General features: G+C 50.6%; 8 protein-coding genes across 8 annotated transcripts; 6 read left to right on the top strand and 2 right to left on the bottom strand.

Moving 5' to 3' along the window:
• Nucleotides 1-1,981: 1,981 nt before the first annotated feature.
• Nucleotides 1,982-3,066, top strand: ANOM_009625 (HMG box protein; the record flags this gene model as incomplete). Its single annotated transcript, XM_015554881.1, has 3 exons — nt 1,982-2,530; nt 2,597-2,848; nt 2,890-3,066. 3 exons carry the CDS (start codon nt 1,982-1,984, stop codon nt 3,064-3,066), a joined length of 978 nt encoding a protein of 325 aa, XP_015403256.1.
• Nucleotides 3,067-3,999: 933 nt separating this feature from the next.
• On the top strand, nt 4,000-7,243 carry ANOM_009624 (urease Ure; the record flags this gene model as incomplete). Its single annotated transcript, XM_015554880.1, has 6 exons — nt 4,000-4,177; nt 4,273-4,359; nt 4,431-4,835; nt 4,892-6,568; nt 6,624-6,683; nt 6,740-7,243. Coding segments are annotated over 6 exons (2,523 nt in total), but the record flags the coding sequence as incomplete, so codon positions are not given.
• Nucleotides 7,244-7,343: 100 nt separating this feature from the next.
• Nucleotides 7,344-10,143, bottom strand: ANOM_009623 (putative DNA repair protein; the record flags this gene model as incomplete). The annotated part of the gene is made up of 8 exons (XM_015554879.1): nt 7,344-8,483; nt 8,533-9,123; nt 9,175-9,443; nt 9,501-9,653; nt 9,771-9,801; nt 9,859-9,992; nt 10,045-10,062; nt 10,116-10,143. The coding sequence occupies 8 exons, from the start codon at nt 10,141-10,143 to the stop codon at nt 7,344-7,346; spliced, it is 2,364 nt and encodes a 787-aa protein (XP_015403262.1).
• A 1,796-nt stretch (nt 10,144-11,939) lies between these two features.
• On the top strand, nt 11,940-12,833 carry ANOM_009622 (uncharacterized protein; the record flags this gene model as incomplete). The annotated part of the gene is made up of 1 exon (XM_015554878.1): nt 11,940-12,833. One exon carries the CDS (start codon nt 11,940-11,942, stop codon nt 12,831-12,833), a length of 894 nt encoding a protein of 297 aa, XP_015403261.1.
• Nucleotides 12,834-13,851: 1,018 nt separating this feature from the next.
• ANOM_009621 (nitrogen permease regulating protein NPR2) lies at nt 13,852-15,646 on the top strand (the record flags this gene model as incomplete). Its single annotated transcript, XM_015554877.1, has 4 exons — nt 13,852-13,894; nt 13,962-14,390; nt 14,460-14,596; nt 14,648-15,646. 4 exons carry the CDS (start codon nt 13,852-13,854, stop codon nt 15,644-15,646), a joined length of 1,608 nt encoding a protein of 535 aa, XP_015403260.1.
• Nucleotides 15,647-15,994: 348 nt separating this feature from the next.
• On the bottom strand, nt 15,995-18,129 carry ANOM_009620 (histone acetyltransferase NGG1; the record flags this gene model as incomplete). Its single annotated transcript, XM_015554876.1, has 3 exons — nt 15,995-16,978; nt 17,030-17,478; nt 17,601-18,129. The coding sequence occupies 3 exons, from the start codon at nt 18,127-18,129 to the stop codon at nt 15,995-15,997; spliced, it is 1,962 nt and encodes a 653-aa protein (XP_015403259.1).
• A 1,009-nt stretch (nt 18,130-19,138) lies between these two features.
• On the top strand, nt 19,139-20,826 carry ANOM_009619 (RING-H2 finger protein; the record flags this gene model as incomplete). The annotated part of the gene is made up of 3 exons (XM_015554875.1): nt 19,139-19,412; nt 19,471-20,008; nt 20,066-20,826. Coding segments are annotated over 3 exons (1,443 nt in total), but the record flags the coding sequence as incomplete, so codon positions are not given.
• A 622-nt stretch (nt 20,827-21,448) lies between these two features.
• Nucleotides 21,449-21,826, top strand: ANOM_009618 (uncharacterized protein; the record flags this gene model as incomplete). The annotated part of the gene is made up of 1 exon (XM_015554874.1): nt 21,449-21,826. A coding segment is annotated over one exon (378 nt), but the record flags the coding sequence as incomplete, so codon positions are not given.
• Nucleotides 21,827-21,844: the final 18 nt, after the last annotated feature.

Raw genomic sequence — 21,844 nt, 5'->3', positions numbered from 1 at the left:
AAAGTGGCTACTCTGCAGACCCCCATTTGTGCAAGAGGGTGCAGGAAGCCCGGGACATCCTGGAGGGAATGGAGGGTAGACCGCCATTTGATTGGGGGTGCGCCCGTCGTGGTGAAGGCGAAAAGTAAGCGGCCAAGGTCGAGACCCGCGCAAAGCCGCTTGGGCATTATGTGGCATTATGTCATGTTGTTAGCGACCGCCCGAAGACTGTGGCGACTGCGCCATTTTGTTTACCCTCCCCCAAAGGCTGCGAGGGAAGCGGATAGCGATAACCTTCGGTTTTCTACCTACAGCGTAGAATGTCGGATCAAGGAGGTTAGATTGTACTCCATATTATGGCATTCGTGACTTAATAATCAAATCACAGGTTCGAGGATTGCGAAACCAACTACATTCGTTTGGAGACACTGTCGGTCCCTCCAAATCAGGCAGAACCTTTCGTCAGTGTTGCGTGGCTAATGCGCCTGTCCAAAGTTCGGTCGAAACTTTTTCATTTGAGTTCTATATCTGTTACTGGTGAGGTGTGCGTTTCGCATTTACAAAATTAAGTGATTCGACGTCTCCGAATCTAGCAGTTATCCTCAAGAATATGCCAGAGAAAACGCGTAATGAGGGAAGCAAAGTAGAAAGCACCTCAGCAGATGCGAATCATTTCCGGGCACAGCGGGGTACTGCACAGTAGCTCTGCAGTGCCTGCACATCCATGGAGGGGCAAGGCAAAAGTACTCTCTACCCGGGACACGACAACATGTTGGCGGGGTTTGAACAAAAGGTAAAAAGGACGAAAAGTAAGAAAAGAGAAGTAAAAAATAAAAATAAAAGAGCGAAGAAAGAAAAAGAAAGGATCATACTCTTTATATACACATATTTTTTATTGCCCACCTAAAAAAGGGCAGATTGAACAGTCCAACAAGAAGGGCAAAACAAACCAGAAATCCCGGGCTTCGCGGTGGAAAGACCGGGGGGGTGAGTTGTGCAAACAAAATCTGTTGGCGACTTTGGTAGTGGGCATTGAACACCGTCGGCACAGCACTAGTGGGTTTCAAGTATTCTTGGTGTGCGACCTCAGGGGAGGGGCAAACGATGAAGCCTTGAGAGTTGAGTAGGCGCCTGGCGGGTGAGTAGGTCTAGCTAGTAGTAGGCCTTCTTGGGGGGGAAGGGGGGAAGGGAATGTGGCCGGGACAGCCTGCAGTGCGACCGAGAGTTGGCCGGCGCTTAAAGGAGGGAGGGTCAAGGACTCAGCACCCTGCGGCTGCTGGGGGCGCTCAGAATCCTCCGGGAGACTCACGGGAGCCGTGAAGATTGCCAGCAGGTCAACAAGGCCTGAAGCACACTAGTGAGCTCCCCGTGCCCACTGTGCTAGGCCCCTAAGCCTAAAACAGCGACTCAGCAGCCCTTCAGGCGTTCAGCGCCCATCAGCGCCCACTATTTAGTAGGGCCTATTTCCCCCTCTACCGCGACCCCGCTAGCGAAAATTTCTTTTCTCTTTTTCCTCGTTCTGAATCCCATTATTCACTCTCTTCCCTCTCTCCCCCTCTGTCTCCTTCTCACCAAAAGCAAAAATTATCCGAAGAGTCTCTTTCTCAGTGGAGTTTCACTGTCTCTTTAATCATGTCGCGCAAAGACGACACTGTCACCGTCAACATTGACGATTTCACTAGAACCCGCGATAGCGTAAGTCGCCCCCTTGTTTACTGTCCGCCGGTCGCGCCCGACTGGGGTGTCCGGCGCAGCGCTCAGGTCTTCTCCCCTGTGCATCACGCGTCCTACTACATAACAACGCCTGCTTTGTGGCTTAACTCTTCCCCCCCCTTGTTTGGCTTCCTTACCCCCTCCTGGCAACTTACATTTCATGTGTGTAATTTACCATCAAACCAACCTGGGTCGCTCCAAATCTGGACATTACCTGTAACATCATCCCGTTTTTGCGCCACTGTTCTTGTTTGCCTTGACCCAAGTTCTTGCTCCCTACACCTTCACAATGGCGAAACGCGCCTCGATCCCTGATCGGAGCCAGTCATCCTTGGACCTTATTACCTCTATTGCCCGTGCTACTAATTCCGTCAATACGGCCACCTCCGGCATCCGCGCGGTCGCTTCTTTCCCGCCTACCCAAGCTCAACTAACGTACGCGCAGGTGATCGTTAGTCTCGCGCAACTCCAGGCGGCTGTCTCCAAGCTGTCGGAGGCTTATATCAACCATGCGAACACCGTACTGAACCGCGGCCCGACGGTCGACATCGGGAACATCGCCAGCATCATCAACCCGCTCTATGAAAGCGGTTTGCTGGGCGCCCTCGGTGCTCGCGCTACTAGCCCTGGCGCAAAGTCCGAAGTGGGCGAGAAGAAGAAGCGCAAGCGCGCTCCCCCGGACCCCAATGCGCCCAAGCGCGCCTTGACCCCTTTCTTCCTTTACATGCAGCACAACCGCAGCAAGATCGCCGAGGAAATGGGCTCCGATGCCAAGCCGAAGGAGGTCTCGGACGAGGGTACCCGTCGCTGGGCCGTGATGCCCGAATCGGAGAAGGAGGTAAGTGTTCTCTTCCGCCGGCTCCCAACTCGTCGCAGCGCCATGACTAACTCGCACGGCGCGTAGCACTGGAAGAAAATTTATGCGGACAACCTCGCCGTCTACAAAGAGAAGATGAAGGCCTACAAAGAGAAGATGGAGGCCTACAAGGCTGGTCTTCCTTTCAGTGATGACGCGAAGGCCGCCAACCAACTGCAACAGGAGGCTGACCGTGCGGATGCCACCCCTGCTGAAGAGTCCGAAGAGGAGGAGGAAGAGGAGGAAGAGGAAGAGGAGGAGGAGCCCGAACCGTCCGGGAGCCTACCCCACCACGCTCTGGTAAGCGTCGTCGCAGCGAGGCTGCTAAGGCTGCCAAGGAGGTCGCCTCTCCTGCGGAGACCAAGAAGGCATCGCCCGAGAAGAAGCGGACGCGCACTCCCGCCTCGAGGGAAAAGAAGGTGCAGGAGGAGACCCCCGCCTCGGCTCGCAAGTCGGCTGCGACAGAGAACAAGCGCGGCAAGAAGAAGCGCAAGAGTGAGGCTGTCGCGGAAGAGTAAAATGGTTCTGCGTCTGCATCTTTGGATATGGTCGTGGGGGTTTACTGGAGGGGACCGGTTGTACAGACATTCGGCGCATCTATGTTGATTTTTGGGGAATTGAACCGTACTCAGTGCTCCCTGTACCATAAAGTGCGATTTGCAGCCGGATTACTGGTTCGGTGCTCTGGGGTCGGGGCAGTTTGGAGTCCTTTTTTTTTACAGTTATCTATTCTTTTCAGGAGCTTCGGTTTGCTTTTAGGTCTAGCTTGCTCAAACGGGAAACGGATCTTTCAGATTGATCTTAGCGAAAGTTAAAAATGAAAGCAATGTGCATTTCTTTTCATTGGGGGTTTGAGAGTTGTCAAATAAAAAACACCGTGGATGCGATACCGGAAACGGGGGGAATGCCTAAGAATCCCTAATATACCCGATGGCTGGCGCTTCTGCACACGCGAACAATGCATAGCTTCGGCTACCCCAGACGTGCAGGGGTGAGGTTGCAGTAGGGTGCCGTCTGGGGCGGCTTTCCATGGAATGACTCGTGGTTATCGATCGGACGGCTAGCCGGCACGGTTCGTGCAGGATTGCTAGATTGCTATCGATCCAGTAGAAAGCAAAAAAAGGTGTTAGTCAAAGAGATGAATGAATGGTCCATTGGGCACGGCCAACCATAGGCCGAACGATGCCCTTATCAGCAATGCCGGCAGCGTATCTCGGCGAAACCCCACATCAACATCCGGCCTTCGCCTCTGCCTTTGGCGCTTCATTTATAAAACCCGCCCCGGAATCCCTTCGTGCAGGTCGCCTCCGGTCTCTTTGCCCCTGAGAAGGTCGTCGTCGTGCGATATCACATCACCAAGAGTCCGGTGCAAAGTAGACTGGCCATTGGTCGCGTGCATCCTCCTCCAGGTTCCCCCCCGGTCGCATCGGATCCATTCTTTTTTTCGCCTTCTTTTTTATTAATTTTTTCTGTTGTGTCATCCACTCCCTGTCCACTGATTGGCCCATCCAGTCCCGATCGCCTGCTGCTGGATATTTGACAGCGTCGGTGATTCGCAGGCCAAGAGACAACGATTGAGCTCCGCTTTGGAAACTACTGTCGGCGAAGATGCACCTCATTCCCAAGGAGGTACGTCCACTAAGCAGGGATCCTTCCGGGAGATCCAGATCTATAAATAATCTCCCATAGTACTTGTTTGATACTGACATCGGTGGCTGCGGTAGCTTGATAAACTTGCGATCTCGCAATTGGGCTTTCTGGCCCAACGGCGTCTCGCACGTGGTGTACGACTGAATCATGCAGAAGCAGTGGTATGTGGATCGGCCATTCTCAGTTGCGTAGTATCTATGGAAGAGGACCAGCACTGACATCCCTCGCGTAGGCTTTAATATCTTCGAACATCCAGGAGCTCATCCGCGATGGCCTCTACTCCGTGGCCGACTTGATGTCCATCGGCAAGACCATGCTTGGTCGTCGTCATGTCTTACCGTCCGTGGTCTCCACCCTGATAGAACTGCAGGTCGAAGGCACGTTCCCGACCGGCACATACCTCGTAACAGTCCACCACCCCATCAGTAGCGACGAAGGAGACTTGGAGAAGGCACTATACGGGAGCTTCCTTCCGATCCCCCCAGCGGACGCGTTCCCGGACCCGGACCCGAACGACTTTGAGCACGAAAGGATGCCCGGTGCCATCATCCCCGTGAAGAACGAGCGCATTACGCTGAACGAGGGACGACGGAGAATCAAGCTCAAGGTGATGAGCAAGGGCGATCGGCCTATTCAGGTGAGTGCATTCCGGCCCCCGTTGAATTGTACGGTACTCATATGATGAACTTGTAGGTTGGGTCCCACTATCATTTTATCGAGGTGAACCCGCAGTTGCATTTTGATCGTGTTCGCGCGTATGGTTATCGCCTAGACATTCCTGCGGGAACATCGGTACGATTCGAACCTGGAGACACTAAGACTGTGACGCTTGTGGAAATTGCGGGCCATCAGATTATCAAGGGAGGTAATTTCATTGCCTCGGGCAAGGTCGATCTGAGCAGAGTGGACGAGATCATGCTGCGTCTGCAAGCGGACGGTTTCGCTCATATTGCCGAACCCACTGCGGATGCCGCCCTCGTTACCCCGTTCACGATGGACCGAGAGGCCTACGCTCGAATGTTCGGCCCTACTACTGGTGACCTGGTTCGTTTGGGATTGACCAACTTGTGGGTCAAGGTTGAAAAAGATTATACGTCTTACGGTGATGAGTGCAGTTTTGGCGGAGGCAAGACTATCCGAGATGGAATGGGTCAATCGTCGGACAAGTCCCATCAACACTGTTTAGACACGGTTATCACGAACGCGCTGATTATCGACTGGAGCGGTATCTACAAGGCCGATATTGGAATCAAAAACGGTATCATTGTCGCCATTGGCAAGGCTGGAAATCCCGATATCATGGACGGTGTACACCCGGAAATGGTCGTCGGTTCCTCGACGGACGTGGTCGCTGGTGAGAACAAGATTATCACCGCTGGAGGATTTGACACGCATATTCATTTCATCTGTCCTCAGCAGGTGGATGAAGCGTTGGCTTCCGGAGTCACTACATTCTTGGGCGGAGGAACCGGTCCTTCGACAGGTTCGAACGCGACCACTTGCACCCCGGGACCCACGCATATGCGCCAAATGATCCAGGCTTGCGACCACCTCCCCATCAACGTAGGTATTACCGGCAAAGGAAACGACTGTGGTGGAACCAGCATTGAGGAACAAATCTTGGCGGGAGCCGCGGGACTGAAGCTCCATGAAGACTGGGGCTCCACTCCTGCAGCCATTGATACCTGCCTGGATATGTGCGACAAGTACGACGTGCAGTGCATGATTCACACCGACACTCTGAACGAGTCTGGTTTCGTGGAGCAAACCATTGAAGCCTTCAAGAACCGCACGATTCACACCTATCACACGGAGGGAGCCGGCGGCGGCCATGCCCCTGATATCATCTCCGTCGTGGAGCACCCGAACGTCCTTCCCAGTAGCACCAACCCCACCCGTCCGTTCACGATGAACACCCTGGATGAACATCTGGACATGCTGATGGTGTGCCATCACTTGTCCAAGAACATCGCCGAGGACGTTGCGTTCGCCGAGAGTCGTATCCGTGCCGAGACCATCGCCGCCGAAGATGTCCTCCACGACCTTGGCGCTATCAGCATGATGTCCTCGGACTCGCAGGCAATGGGCCGCTGTGGTGAAGTGATCCTGCGGACCTGGAACACGGCGCATAAGAACAAAGAGCAGCGCGGCCCGCTGAAGGAGGACGAAGGCACAGGCGCCGACAACTTCCGCGTCAAGAGGTACATCAGCAAGTACACCATCAACCCGGCCATCGCCCAGGGCATGTCCCACATGATTGGCAGCGTGGAGGTCGGCAAGATTGCCGATTTAGTTATCTGGCACCCTAGTTCTTTCGGTACCAAGCCTACTCAGATCATGAAGAGCGGAATGATTGTCGCTGCACAGATGGTATGCATAAATTTATTTCCCTCAACATAAAACAAGACACTAACATGCTATTCAGGGTGATCCAAACGGCTCCATCCCCACCATCGAACCGATCATCATGCGTCCCATGTTCGGAGTAAGTCCCCCTCTGATCCTTCCAAGAAACTCCCCCCTTTTAACATGATATCCCAGGCCTACGTCCCCAGCACCTCAATCATGTTCGTCTCCCAAGCCTCCATCGACGCCGGCATCGTCCAAACCTACGGAATCAAGAAGCGTATCGAAGCCGTCAAGAACTGCCGCAACATCGGCAAAGCCGACATGAAATACAACGACACCATGCCCAAGATGCACGTCGACGCGGAAAGCTACGCCGTCGAGGCCGACGGTGTCCTGTGCGACGCCCATCCCGCCGTAAGCCTACCACTTACGCAAGACTTCTTCGTTTACTAGAACGATGATAAAAAAAATTTCTCTCTCTCTCTCTCTCTCGTTTTTAACTTTTGTATTCCCGTTTCTGGTTGTCTTGAGATACCTAGCCTGTATGCGTGCGCGTGCTTTGGCACATTTCCTTTCTTAACTTTCTTGTTGTATAGACTAGGGTATAGGTTGGTTTCTTTTGCATCTCGGCAGATGTGTGCATATGAGCATGTGTTATGAATGTGTGTAATGATTGATATCCATCTTTCTTTTTACTAATTAATTACTCCGTGTTTCCTCTTATAAATATGTGTATTTCAGTATATAGGGTAATAACCACCCCCCCGGTACTTTTGTTTAGTCCATGGGGTCGCAATCACAGCTCGATCTCCTCTTCGGTGTGATTGTCCCCCGCCGAGACAAGCCCCATCGACGCCCAGGCCTCGTAACTATCCGCTTTAGCAGCTAGATACGCGGCTCTCCGTACCCGGGACGAGCTGTTGCTTCTCTTTAGGGCATTGGCCGTCTGGGCATCTGCTGATAAAGACGCCGTAGTCTGAACCAATAGTTGTTCTCGAGTTTCGATATGCTCATCAAGTACACCATCAAAACCCATATCGCTGGCTGGCTCCAAGGGCTGTTCTTGGGATGCAAAGGCAGAAGAGGAGATGGAGAGTGAAGAGCTGAATTGGCTTTCTGGCTCTGGTTCTTGTTCTTCAATATTGTTGTCCGTGATACCAACCTCGATTTCTGTGTCGAGGTCACTGTCAGATTGTTCATCGACGTGATGTGATGTCTCTCCAATTGCAGTCGTCTTCCCCGGATAGTCGGGTTCCTTGTCTTCTTCGGTGGACCATGAAGAGGGGAGAGACCCAAGGTGGAATCGTGTTTGGTCCGAGCGAACATTGTTTAGGAAGTGCCATGCTTGGCGGATCTCGTTTCGTCTGGCTTTTTCTGTTGCTCGGGTTGGTTCTGGGGTGGGGCGTGGTGCTTGGTTGTTGTCTTGAATGGTCTCTAGGGATGATGGTATGGGGATGCAGTCTGAGGATGAATATGAGGATGAGAGTATGTTTGATTTTGTAGTGTGGGTTTTGTAGGGTCTTGGTTGCGGTTGTGTTTCCACTTGTGAGCTTGTTGTGTCTGGTTGGGAATTGGTGTGATCTGGGGCTCCTCTATCTAAGCTTGTATCGTCGTCGGGGTTGCTGGTAGAAACATCCATTGGGGTTCTGGCCATGCTGTCGAGTTTACTTGATAGCTGGCTTGACTGTGACGTGGGCTCTTCGTAGCGAGCTCGTTTCCTTGAGCGGAGGTCTTCGTCGTTCTCCAGCATGTCTCGCATGTGATGGTCGTGAGCAAATTCTGTTCCTGAGCACAGATGGCCGAAGAGACTTTGAATGGAGACGTCCTCATCCCACGTTAGTGGATCCACTGTACAAGGGTATATGTCTTTTGGTTTGAATGCGGAGACCAGCTCGCATAACTCTGCGTAGGATGAGTGGCGCGAATATGGAAAATGCTACTAGATGTCAGAGCGTATCCGACTCAGTTTATGCAACCCCACCTACAATAACTGTTGGAAGTGAATTTCCTAATGTATCATATCGTCCTGTTGATCCTCGGTTGTTATTGGACCAGTCTTTGCCATGGAAACGGCGTCGACTGAGGATGTTCACTAGGTTTTCTAGGGGTATGTCATGATCATCTTTCATCCCATAGCTATCAAGCTGGAGTGCTTTGCTTTTGGACTTGAAGGCCTCAATAAGCGCCTCTCGGGTCTCCAAGAGTGTTTGAGAATCGTGGATCCTTTCGAGACAGAGTTTCTCTAGCTGCTCTAATGCCAACTCGTTCGGGATCTCGAGCTCATGAATCTGATACAGGTCGCCGCCTCCGCCTCCAGCTCCAATTTCGGGTATTTCCGAACCGTCATTCGTTCGACTAACTATCGGGATTATATAAACCGATTTCTTTGAAGACATAACCGAACATTGTACGCCTGGCTCACAGCCGTGGATGCGGCACTCTTCGTCTTCGCTCAGACAGCCAGGAACAAACCTATTGCCGAGCTCAAAGCCACAAAGAGCAGATGCTTCGCTGGTCCCCTTCTGAGCGGAAACGAGTGATCTATACAGACCCATTTGGTACCGATCCACATGGATCTGTTTTATTAGCCTAAAAATGGCAGTAATGGGGGGATATCGTATGTATACCTTTGAGTTGAGAGCAGCAGAAAGTGCCATCCAGACTTCCTCGTATCCGAAAGTCCATGCCCGGAAGTAAAATGTAGTATCCTCTGGGTAGGATGCCACTTTCTGCAGAAGTTCCGCCAATCCTTTTGCCTTGGATGGGAATGTACGGTATATGGACGAGTGGCGAGCAAACGTACTGTCGAGATAGATTTTATCCAATCGCTTACCACCTAGAGTGTATGGAATGAGAACTGGATGTCGGATAAGGCTGTTGACCCACCAAGATTCCGCTGTTGTTTGTCAGAGCTACGGGTCATCGAGTGGGTTGCTTTTTTGAGGATACATACCGCGAACGTCGCCGGTGTAGAGAATGGATTTTCCACTACCTTCGATGAGAAACATCACCGCCCCCGTACAATGATTGGCGTCTAGTAGGGTAACTCGGATGGATAGCGAGGGGTAAGTTCGATCATCGTCGGCGTGTTTAGCGGAATCGGTCGCTATGTGGTATTAGGAGGGAGAAGAAAGTATCATGGGGAGTCAAGTCACCAAAAGTTTGGACAGATGTTTGTAATGCAGCCTCCGGGATTCAAGGATTCCTTTACTGAAATTCATACGGTGGGGATATTTCTCGATGTGTAAGAGTAGCTATGAACAAAGTTAGTATCTGATATGTTCGTGAGGAGGACAATGACGGATAAATACCTCTCTAGTTGTTACCGAACAGTAGATGAATGGAGCTCGGAAGGACTCCAAGCCCTGGAGATGATCACTGTGGACATGGCTGAGAAAGCCTGCCAGTGGAGGAGGCCTATCTGGGTTTTTGCGAAAGTAATCGACTTTGTCCCTTAGTAGCTATGACTTTTGACAATGTGTCTTATTATTGCTCACTCTGAATATAAGGGAATTCTATCCGATTATTAGATTCTATGAATCTTAAGTATTTGATCATTGATACGTACCATGGACGATTCCGTCAAAGGTCGACATTGGGGAATATTACAGCTGAATGAGTATATAAGCTCATTATAGTGATCGAAGTTGGTACCTTCCGTGTGGACGATTATACCAGGTAGTATGGAGTAGTTCGCGAAAGACATCCGATAAGAAAACAGATCACGATAAGGTTGCCTCTTATCCTGAGGTGTCGAAGGCGGAGTGAGATTGGAGTATAACCGCAAGTGCGGGATATCTCCGAATTCCCCCAATGGAGGAATGGATTTCGTAGACCGATTCTGGAGGAAATCTTACCGCTTCTTCATGCTTCATAGCGAGCCAATGAGGGTGTAGAAAATAAGACTATTTTTTAAGATTTGCTAAGTTATCTCTTCTGCTTCGTTTCCTAATGGGTCATGTTCGTTCATCTCCGCTAATCGAAGCGGTGGACTTTAGTGATGACAACATTTTTCTCTGACAGCTTTGGAATAGCTGCAACAACTACCAAGACGGTCCTCCTTGTCCAGACTCTAGACCTTCTATCAATAGCCCTGTCGCCTCTTTGCCCCGTTAAGACTCCTCCATTTAAGTACCTACATGGGCCCCTGCCTGAGACCTAGACCACCGGGGTCGGATCATCGACCAAGTGCTTGCAGGCGGCCAGCGCGAGGCGAGAGTGGGTGAGAGACCCGCTCGCCAACGCAGTCTTGCTCAGGGCTTTTTTGGATGGAGAAGCATGATTCTGTTGTCCCGGAATTAAAGTTAGCTAACTCACTCACAGTCACTAGTCAAGAATACTCCACGCAGTTGTTCCTTATGCGCTGTTCCATGCATGCATGACGGTGTTGTCAGCAGACATCATGATTGTTCATTTTCAGATGAAAACTCTCATATATAATAGACATCTCGCTCCGGTTTTGGTTTCTTTTTCTTCTACTTTGTTCTTCCACAGTTTCAACCACTACTATTGTAATTCATAATTTCCAATCACTCGTCCGTCGACTGCATTGATTGACATCCTCTGTCGAGTCCCGCCATGGGTATTTCTGTCTTTTAGTTCAGGAGGCGGAAAGTTTGTTAGCTTTGGGTCGCCATAAGTGCCTGAGGCCAAAGCTTCTTGGAGAAGTTTCACCTTATCCTGTCCAGGGGCTACGAAGGTCCTTTCATTTGTGAAGAAAAAATTAATAAAAATAAGACAAAAAAAAGAGAGAAGAAAGGAAAGACGGCTACCGACAGATACCGTACCTCTAAGACATTCATCGTCCCACCTCGAAGTTTCCCATCCGATAACCATTGCCATCACCCAATCTATAGGCAAGAAGTGAACTATTGACACATCACCCACCGCTACTGCATGGTTGTATGCGTTGGACGGACGCTCATTGACTTCTCTGCTTGCTCATTGGAAGATCCCCGATTTGTTGTTTCTGGTTGAGGTTCTCCTGGCGGCGTGAATCAGCCAACTGAAACTCTAGTGAGATCTGGTATTCTAGATCGCTATTTGCCCATCATTTTCCTACTATTGAATTGGCGATCCCCATCTCGCTCCCTTCCGCAAACAAGGCAGTTGGAATCTGCTATTTCCCTTGGCCTTCCCGTTTCGACGTATTCCTTTTCTCCTAAATATAGCAGGCGGTTTTAAGCCCTGCCTACTGGGACTTTTTCTCTTTTTCCTGTTTATTTTCCTGGGGAAATTACCAACCCTTGAAGTCGTGTGTCTTAGCCGATCCCCTGTCTTTACCCCAACTTGACTCCTATCGGGCATTTGATACGGTACAATTGGCAATCACCAACTACTTCTGTCGCATACTCTTCATACGCATCATCGTCCAGTTTGACGTCCCTTCACCATGCACAAACCTTCTTTGGCTCAGATTGTGCACCATGCCACCTTTCCGCGCCCGCGCACGAGCGATCCAGCGACATTCTCAGCTCATATCACGCGTAACCTCGTTCCCGAAGTTCGGATCGAAACGTCGACTTTCTATGGATCGCTAGACACCGTTGAAGCTCAATATCCTGGCCTTGATTATTCGTATGGTCCGCATCGCATGAGGCTCAGTCGGTTCCCTTGGCATCGCCGGCTTTTTAGAGTCTTCGACGAGCTCGGTTTATCGGAAGCCGAGATATCCTCGCTGTGTCGCTGGGAAGGTACCAAGTCGGCACGGGAACGGTATGAGAAAGAAGAGGGTGTCAAGGTACAAGATACGACGGCCAATGGTGTCCGACCAGCGTCGCCATCCCCGCTGCCTTCTGTCGAGGTTCATTTCGAAGATGGTCCAGAACGGGTGAGAGAACCAGAGGTCAAGGCTGAAGTGCGCGAGCACTTCGTTCCTGTGACTGACACCATTGATGACCGCGGTGTCGACTGTGATGTGCCTCCGAAGGTTGAAGAAGACTCGAGCGACGAGGAAATGGAAAGCTGTGGCGTGGAACTGAATCATCGTCTTCTCGCAGCAAGTGCCGCCCGCGAACGAGGCGCCAATGTCCCGCTCGACGAGGACTGGGAGCAATGGTTGAAGGAAGCTGGTGAGCGGGGAAGTTACGCCGACGTAATCAATGCGATCCGAAGAGGCCAACCGTTGGATTTCTTGTATGACATGCCGTACCTTAGTAGTAGGACAGGCGCTAGACGATCCGTATCGCTCTCGGAACGCATCATTCTTCCACCAACGTCCAGCTTGCTCGCGGCGAGCACTTCTATTCGACGCCCTCCTCATTCTCCATCAGGAACGGCACGATAAGACCCATCCGAGTGATGCTCGGTTCGATTTCTTTCTTTGCGTATCCTTGCAGTTTCTCAAGTTTTAGCAGGCAGGCATGTTTTCCATCTAGGTGCATTTATGGCGCATCAGCGGCGGTTTCTTCTCTCTTTTCTCCATCTATACGGGGCATAATACTCTGTTCGATCGTTACTGTGGACCGCGATTAGGCTTCTTTCTCTCACTTTTCCCGACCGCTGATTGTTATAGATTTCCTTGCGTTTAGCCCTCCCGTCGAATCCTCTAATACCCCTCCTGTCTTATGTCGTATCTCGTTGCAGCATTGCATAAAATGGCCATTGGTGTTTTTGTCGTCCAGAAAGTGACTTCGCCGCGATACATTCATGAAATCCGTAGTTGTGCCTTCAAAAGTCTGTTGCGTCCTATCTTCTTTTGGTCACTTAGTCTCGTCATGAACGGTCTCTTGGCTGATAACAACAATCGAAAGGCCCCTTCCCAGTTTAATCTTCACTCGGAAACTACTCCGGTACAATATATATAACTACCCTCTTCTGGGATGACTAAATAACAGGGCATGGTTCCTTGGGTGACAGCTGCCAGGCACATGGAGACTGGCGATCGACTCCACTTAATGTGTATATACTATAATGTCACCTATTTCCTAGTATAGGAATAATGACTGGCCAATGAAGTTGGTTATGGTGTCGTTATGTTCCTTTATTACACACGTAGATCTCGGTCGCACGAGGAATTCCCCCCGCTGTCGTAGTATAAATCTAGATTGCCCGTGATACAATGAGTGTTATCTTTGTCACGGGGCATTGGAGCTTCAAAGTCTCCACTTCTTGGTACTGCGGTAGAGCTCCCCGCAATCCTCCCTCTCCACTTCCTTCTCACCGCAAACATCCCCCCAATTTTTTGCGCCGATAACAGAGAATGTGCTTATGCTACGATGCAATTAGACTCTTAAGATGATGTTCTCTAGCTTACTATAGCACTTGCGACCACCCTCCCCGACACTCGTCTCCCTACAACCACCATGATCAAAGCGATCTTCTACAGCAAGTTCGACACCCAGGAGGGTAAGTCAATCATTCAAGCTCACTAGGCTTTCCAACAAGGCAGTCAGTTAACTAACACAATATTCAGGGCCTAAGGTCGTCCACCAAGTTCCCGATGGCGCAATAGTTCCCTCCTCAACCGCTCCGTCGCAGCCCCTCTTCCTGACTTTTTCCGACATCTCCTTCTTCGTGATCCCCCGTCAGGAGCTATGCGGAAACTTGATGCAGGTTTGCACGAATGGGTACCGGATACTTGGCTACCCGATTTGCATGAAATCCCTGCGATATGATCGCAACGAATTCATCTTTAATTTTTGCATCGTGCTCGCGGAGGAAGAAGATTTTAGCACGTACAAGAGCGTGGTCCAGAAACTTGCGGACCTGATGCATGGGTTAGAGGAGCAAGGCCAATTTCTTTCCAGGGATCACTCAAAAAGCGGCGAGGGGAAGGTTTATAGCTTGTGTGAGACATTGATGGAGGATCTAAATAACTATTGCGAATGCATGATTCCCATCGGTACGCAACTTGCTACAAACAGAGCGGGAGGGGATGAAAGGAGGTCAATTGCTGACGTGAATGACACAGACGAACTAAACACCTTGAATATCAAGTTATTTCCTATCTATCCCTCTCCTCCGTCCGTCAAAGCCTGGCACGTTCCCTTGTTCACTGTTCGGTACCAAACCTTCATGGATGAGAACTGGGATCTTACAATGCAACGAGTATGCCTCCTATAACATTGAGGGCTCTGGCACAGTTTTGACAGGATACAGATCGTCCCTCACATCAATGGAGTCAACAGCATCCGCATAATCTCCATCCTTGCCGACACAGACTTCTCTCTCACCTGCCGCGCAATCCGGCACTTGCTCTATTACAATTGTCTCTTCCTCCTCGACATCTTTTCTTTCTCTGCAATATACGCTCCTACAGCTCAATTCAGCTCTATGATTGCCTCAAACGAGGACATGCAGCGAGAATGCGCACGCTATGTCAACACTCTCTTCGCATCACCTGCTGCTGCGTCAACCTTTACGAATCCTACCCGAAGCTACGACCCGGACGCCGTATGGCCGCCCCTCGGTGAAATCGTCACAGGCACTAACACCAGCGTCGATATAGCGAGCAGCAATGGCAGTATTAGCCCCAGGAGCTCTAGTCCGGCCCCTACCATCACAGCGCCAGGAAGCACAATAGCGACACTAGAGGACCAACAGGAGAGAGAAGTAGTCGACGGAGTGGGACTAGTCGAGCTTTACGCCAGCCTCAAACAAGGCCAAAGCGTCAAGCAATGGTATATGCACCATAGCCGACAACTAGCCAACATCGACATTCGTCGCTTCATCACGTTTGGCATCATCAAAGGGTTCCTATACCGTGTACACAAGTACGCCTACGCGACAGGTTTCCCCGCTCCACCCTCGAAATATCACCATCACCACCACCATTATCACACTCACAGCGGTCCATCATCTAGGGGCCCCGGAACAGGGACCAATAGTCCCTATGCATCAAGTGTAGGCGATGACTCGGCGCCCATCGCCGCGCACCAGCATGATGGACCTTCGAATTCCGTACACAGCGGGAGTCGTCCTGGGACGGTGATCGAAGATGAGGACGACGAGGACTACATCGACGATAAGACTTTATCCAAATATCTCGATGGGATGCACTGCTTTGATCAAATATGTACTGAACTGGAAATCAGCGAAAAGGAATTTACCGCTAGGTTGAAGCGGTATCCCGGGGAGGTTTTAATCATACATCGATGACCTTCTCTCGGTTCAACCTATCTCTTTTTTTACTAGAATTTAATGATACCCAATAAATGAACGCATTAGATGGAAGAACATATTTGAAATTTGACTCTTCGTTATTATTGAGTACTTCGGCGATGATCATGTACCCTCCTTCTAATATAAACCCCAACGCCAAACACGTAAAGCCCCCAGAATCGACGCTCAAATCAAACCAACGACTTCAATAACACTCAATCCCCGGTATGGACCAACGTGTAAGGCGAACGTAACCGGGGTTGAAAGGGCAGTAGAAATGTACATAGAAAGTAGAAAAATAAACCATCGTAGGTAAAGTTGCATGCGGAGCGAGAAGAAAATAGATCACTCCTGCTCCTCATCCCAACCTTCAACTTCTGCCTTCTCATACTCAGCCATGAGCGACGGGTCAAAGACCGACTCGTTATTCCTCGGCACAGAAGTCTTGCAATCTTTGAAAATCGGCCCGATACAGTCACGCCAGCGCTTGCGTCGGTCCATGAGAGTGCGAGCGACGTCCCCGATAGCGGGACGACCCACACCAGCGGCACTGACAACGTGGCTGCCGCCGCCAGCTCCGCCTGGCCTGTGCTTGGCCTGGGAACCCTTCTTGCTCTTCCCTAATGTCCGGGTCCGCTTGAGATAGGCCTGTTGTACCTGCGAGTCGAGATCGTCGTGGATGGTCATGTACTCCTGGTACGCCATGCGTTCACGGGCGATTTCTAGTAGTCTTGCTTTTCGGGCGCTGTTGACAATCATTTGTTTCTTTAGTTCGCTTTGTAGGAGACGTAGTCGCTGAGCGATATCGTCGTCATAATGGGCGTCGTAATCAGGATTGTCCTCGGCACCTAGGAACCCTACGTGACGGAGTTCTGCTTTTAGGCGCTCATCGAGTTGGGCATGGTCTAGCTTCGCAGCGGGCACTTTGAAGCCGCTTGGGGATGCATCGGGGAACGATGTCGCGGAAGGTTGAGGTTTGCTTTCTGAGTCTCCTCCAATTGGGTGATCGAGGTCCATTGCGTCGCCGAGTGAAGAACCGTTCGGTAATTCCCCGTTGACTGTACCGTTGGTGCCAGGGTTTTCGTCGGGAGCGCGGTGTTCGTATCGTAGTAAAGAATAGAGACGGCTAACTAATGGACCAACTGAGACCTTGTCCGTTTCCATAGTTTCGTCTGTCACCTGGTCAATGTTCCCACGTCCCTGGTTCAAGGGCAGACGCTCCTTGTTGCCGTTCTGGTCAACATTCATCAGCCCATCCTCCTCGGCCCAGATCTCATTGTAGTGCCTCTTCCCACGTCGGGGCATGATGAACGGTGTCGCTCGATCGCCCTGTGCGAGTTAGCTACGAGGCGCACTAGGGCATCAACTAAGGAAACCAACCTTCTCTTTGAGGAAAGCAATGTCTTCCTCCATCAACGGGCGGACATATGGTTCGACGTACGCGAGGAATGTATTCGCGCTAACCTGGTTTGTAGGCTTGGAGTTGCTATAGTCTTTATCTGGGGCTACTCCAGCCATCATATGGCTTAAGTCGCTGGCCGGGAAGCGAGTGACGCTGTAAATTTCTTTCCTTTCGTCATCGGTCATCTCAGGGGTGACATCACGTATATGGTATATGGTCGGATCGTCGAATCTCACGGGATTTGGACCGAAAACTTGGATTTGCGGCACAGCTGGAGCCGGTTCAGGCTGATGCGAGTCTGAGCTATCGTCCGACATGGGCGATCCAGGAGCTTCAGCTTCTGTGTCAGCCTTTACTTTGGGGGAATTGGGTTCCGGCGGCGACAGTGACGATGTACTCTTCGACTTTTTAGATACAGGCGATGCAGCTAAAGCAATTAAATATTAGCCTGCGACTGCAACATAGCAGCGCCCCAAATCTAAAGGGAATCGGCTTATGAGTGACGGGGCTGGACTGCGGTTCAGGTGAATGTGAGGAGCGCCAACTTACCACCCTCCACTTTGGTTTCCGCACCATCTTGTCGAGAAAGTTCATGAGCGCCATGAGCTAATGGGCGATCTTCCCTTGAACTGCTACCCCGTTCTTTGCGCTTCTTTAATTTCCCTCCCTTGGGCGCTTTCGATTCCTCCTCTTCATCATCTGCCTCGCGCTTCATTTTCGGACGGTCGCCGTCGTGCTCGGACTCTTCCACTACCTCTTTCCGCTTTTGAGACAGCTCTCTGATGCCAGCATCGCATGCATCGCTACGAGTTTCTGCCAGCTGACTGAGTGTCTTCAGATGCTCCATCAATGTCTCCAGCGATTTCGAATCTGGAATAGGACCGACACCACCCATCCGATCCAATATCTCTCCATATTGCGCGGTAACTGGAACGAGCAGTTTCGATACATCATTGTCGAGGTAGCTGGATACAGGGGCGGTGGTCGGGGCACTGAAACTCGAGTTGGGTGTGGTGTTTCGGCTTCGAGAGGGGCGCGCTTCACGGCCTTTGCCTTTTCCTTTGCTTGCGGAGGGCATGATGTGATGATGGCCCGAAAGAGGGTTTAAACTTGAGGAGCGGGTTGTGGAGCTGTATGTTTGTTTTGGATGGCTTTAATATCCCATATCATTCGATTTCCGGGCAGGGGTTGGCGTATCGTTCGTTCGGTTTCCGGGGCTTTATGGAGTGCGCTTCGATCACTGGTTGCAGTTCATCAATATAAGCCCTGCAATAGGCTCTGGCCGTGTTCTCTTCTGTACTCCATCATTATCGGGATATCACGATGTTTCCCCAGACTTGGCACGTGAGGTCACATGTAGCCACGTGATTCTACAATCGATGATGATCAGCGATTGCCAAATATAGTAAGCGATTGGCAAGTGGAGAACCTTCGTTTGAAGTAAACTGAAATTCTACTATTTATCGACCCAAGCTGCCAGGATCACCAAGAGTTGGCCAGTGTTACACCTGTGGGCATCATGGCTAGACGTTTAATAACCCGTCCTGCAAATCAAAGCCACTAATAATGCAATATAGGTGGCTTTGCTCGCCCTATGCCGCTCGCTAGGGATGCACATACATACATGGATGGAAAGCCGCATTCTTATCTATTATCTACTTTACGAGATAGGTTTCTTCACTCGTCAACATTCCAGGTGGCAAAGTGCATTGCTTCCATTTTACTTGTCTCGCTTCCTGTGCCTTTTTGTTGTGGGTATGGAAATGGCTCGTCACACTGACGGCGGAGATATCCGAAAACGTCATGCAGTCGAACTGCGAACGGCAACCCGAAGCCAGCGGCATGGAGAAAAGACTGAATTCAACGGGATTCCAAGGGATGTATACAACCACTATACAGGAATAGGGAGAAAATTTTTCGCCTCACCGCAACCACTGTTGAGGAGTGTCGGCAGTGGAAGCGACCATCACGGCCAACCATGCGACCTGTCAAACATTCCGCTTGAAACCATCGAATTCAATCCTTACATTCTTCCTGATTTAGGTGCAATACTTTAGATTCTGTCTCGACCGCGCAATTTAATGAAGATGTTTTGTTCGTTTTATCTCTAAGCCCCGGTTTTCCTGTTGTAAGACAGTTCTTGTTGTTTCGCCATGTGTATGGTCCATATGATTGTTCCTGCCGAAAAAGCTGTGCCACTGTCTTCGACTCCGTTGATTGGAACCGATTCCACCTTTCACAGTATATGCGAGAAACAAAATACCAACAATGTCTCCACCTGCTGCGGCGAAGTCTCTCACCACGGCCGCCACACTCTTTCCAGGTCCAGGGAGAGCGATGAACACTACTCCATCGGCCAACGTACGTCTCAAGGGACTCCACCTATTGTATGAAGGGAAATTCTTACACTGAAGGACAGGACAGCGCAAGCTTCCGCTTCGTCGTGGATGGTACGGTTCAGACACTGTCCTCCCAGAATACTACAGGAAATGCCCCAATACGAGGACTCCTGTTCGTTCCTAGTCTGGATGTTGAGGATTCGTGCAACAATCTCACCGCTCCATTGATACCTGCCCATGTCACCCGCCATCCCGACGTTGATAGATTCAGGTTTCAGACCATTGGCCTTGCGCCGTGGGTGAACACTGAATGTGCTGAGTCGTTCATTGACGCCTCGCAGCGTGTGGGTTCCGATGCGCTGGTCTTCTTCTTGCCTGGGAGCAATAATACCAAACCACCGCCAGCTGAAGATCCGACGTGGTCATTTAAAGACGGTGGGGATTGGAAGAACCGAAACATCCTCCCCGTATATGCGATCCCTGGTCCGGCGGGTGTGACTCTCATGAATCAGCTGGCGTGGTACTGGGGGAACACAAGCCATGCGTACAGTGGTCACAATGCCTCCACATCTGTGACAGGTCGGCCTGACATACGGCTGCTTGGCCTTATTGATTTCGGTAAGACTAAGTATTGCAGTTATTCATCCGTGACGGATGCTAACAAGTGGTCTATAGAGAGGGATCAAGGTAAAATGCCCAGTCTCTGGGGGTTCATTCTTGCTATTCTAGGGACAATCTTGGTTCTCAGCATGATTGTTCTGCTCTGCTATCAACTAGTACAGAAGAGGCGTCGGGAGAGGCTGCAACGGAGGATTGAATCTGGAGAGGCAGATATGGAGATGCTGGGTCTGCACCTCATGAAAGTCCCACAGGAGATCTTGGATACATTGCCAATATACACATATCCGGACTGGAGCGCATTGGGTGACACCCCTGAGTCCAACGACAAGAGTTCTGTACAGTCCAAGGAAGTCCAAGAATGCATGGAGGAAAAGGGGAAAACAGACACAAACCCCGACGCCATCACAGCAGACGAGGTACAGAATGACAAGAAAGAAAGCCAAGAGAAAAAGGAGCCAGGAGACGAACGATTGTCGGGCGATGCCGACAACTCCCCCAGCACGCCGTCCCCTTCTCAGTCTCAGTCCTCAATCAGCTGTGCCAAAGGCCGCCCGCCCAAACTTAAGAGACTGAGCCACTCGCAAACCACATGTGCCATCTGTCTCGAGGACTTCGTCCCCCATGAGTCTACTGTCCGCGAACTCACCTGCAGTCATATCTTCCATGTCGAGTGCATCGATGCCTCACTGACACGGAATAGCTGTCTATGTCCGATGTGTAAGAAGAGTGTTTTGCCGCCAGGGTACTACCCGGTGCCTATCACCAATAGGATAGTCCATCGCGATTTCATGATGCGGAGGGCGAATTCAGATTGAGTTGGGTTTTACTCAGGCGTTGGTTTAGGTGGCTGTATTTGATGGATATATTATGATACCCTGCATGTTTGGCTGTTTGTTTTTGGTATAGGTCATATCATATCATATAATACATAGATCTTCAGATGTTGACTTTGGGTCTTGATGGTTTTATCTTTTCATCACGCATTCTTTTATTGGTAGAACGAAAGATAGCATTCAACTCAGAGAAAAGATCCAGGCTATTCTTTATTGTGCTACAGGCGATAAACATCATCATCTTGTGTTGAGCATATAGAACAGTTAAACATAGTCAACCGAGGGTACATATGTGCTTTGTATGAGCTGCCAGTTGAATAGAATACTCTCAAAAGATAATGATAATATCTCCATGGACTATCCAATTGACTAGACAGCTCAGTAATATGCATCGGATAAATGCACCTCTTAACATACAAACCGACTCCGTCTATGTACGTCACTCCACGCGCTTATCGATAAGATAAAATAAATATTCTCCACCAAAAACACCTTCACCTCCAACACCCACACCCCAAAACACAACCACCAAAAACGCCCCCTCCACCTTCAATTCCTCCTCCGTCTCCCTCCCAAACAACCCAAAAGAAACCCCAAAAAGAAAATGGTAAAACCACTAACCTTCAAAGGCGACAAGCCCAAGAAGACCAAAAAGCGCAGCGCGCCCTACCCACCCAGCAAACCCACTCCCGGAACGAAACCCACGCAAGAAGAAACCGCCGAGCAAGAATCCACGGCCGAAGACCAGAGCTGGGTGTCGGCGGACGCGCCCTCGGACATCGCGGGCCCCGTCATCATCGTTCTCCCCTCAGACCCGCCGACCTGCATCGCCAGCGACGCCAATGGGAAGGTCTTCGCCAGCGAGATCGAGAATCTGATCGAGGGCGATCCGGGCACGGCGGAGCCGCATGATGTTCGGCAGGTTTGGGTTGCGACTAAGGTGGCTGGCACGGAGGGGATTAGTTTTAAGGGGCAGCATGGGAAGTATGTCTTTTTTTCT

The sequence above is a fragment of the Aspergillus nomiae genome, assembly GCF_001204775.2.
Source record: "Aspergillus nomiae NRRL 13137 chromosome Unknown contig00355, whole genome shotgun sequence".
NCBI lineage: Eukaryota > Fungi > Ascomycota > Eurotiomycetes > Eurotiales > Aspergillaceae > Aspergillus > Aspergillus nomiae.
This window is presented reverse-complemented; position numbering and strand designations above follow the sequence as displayed.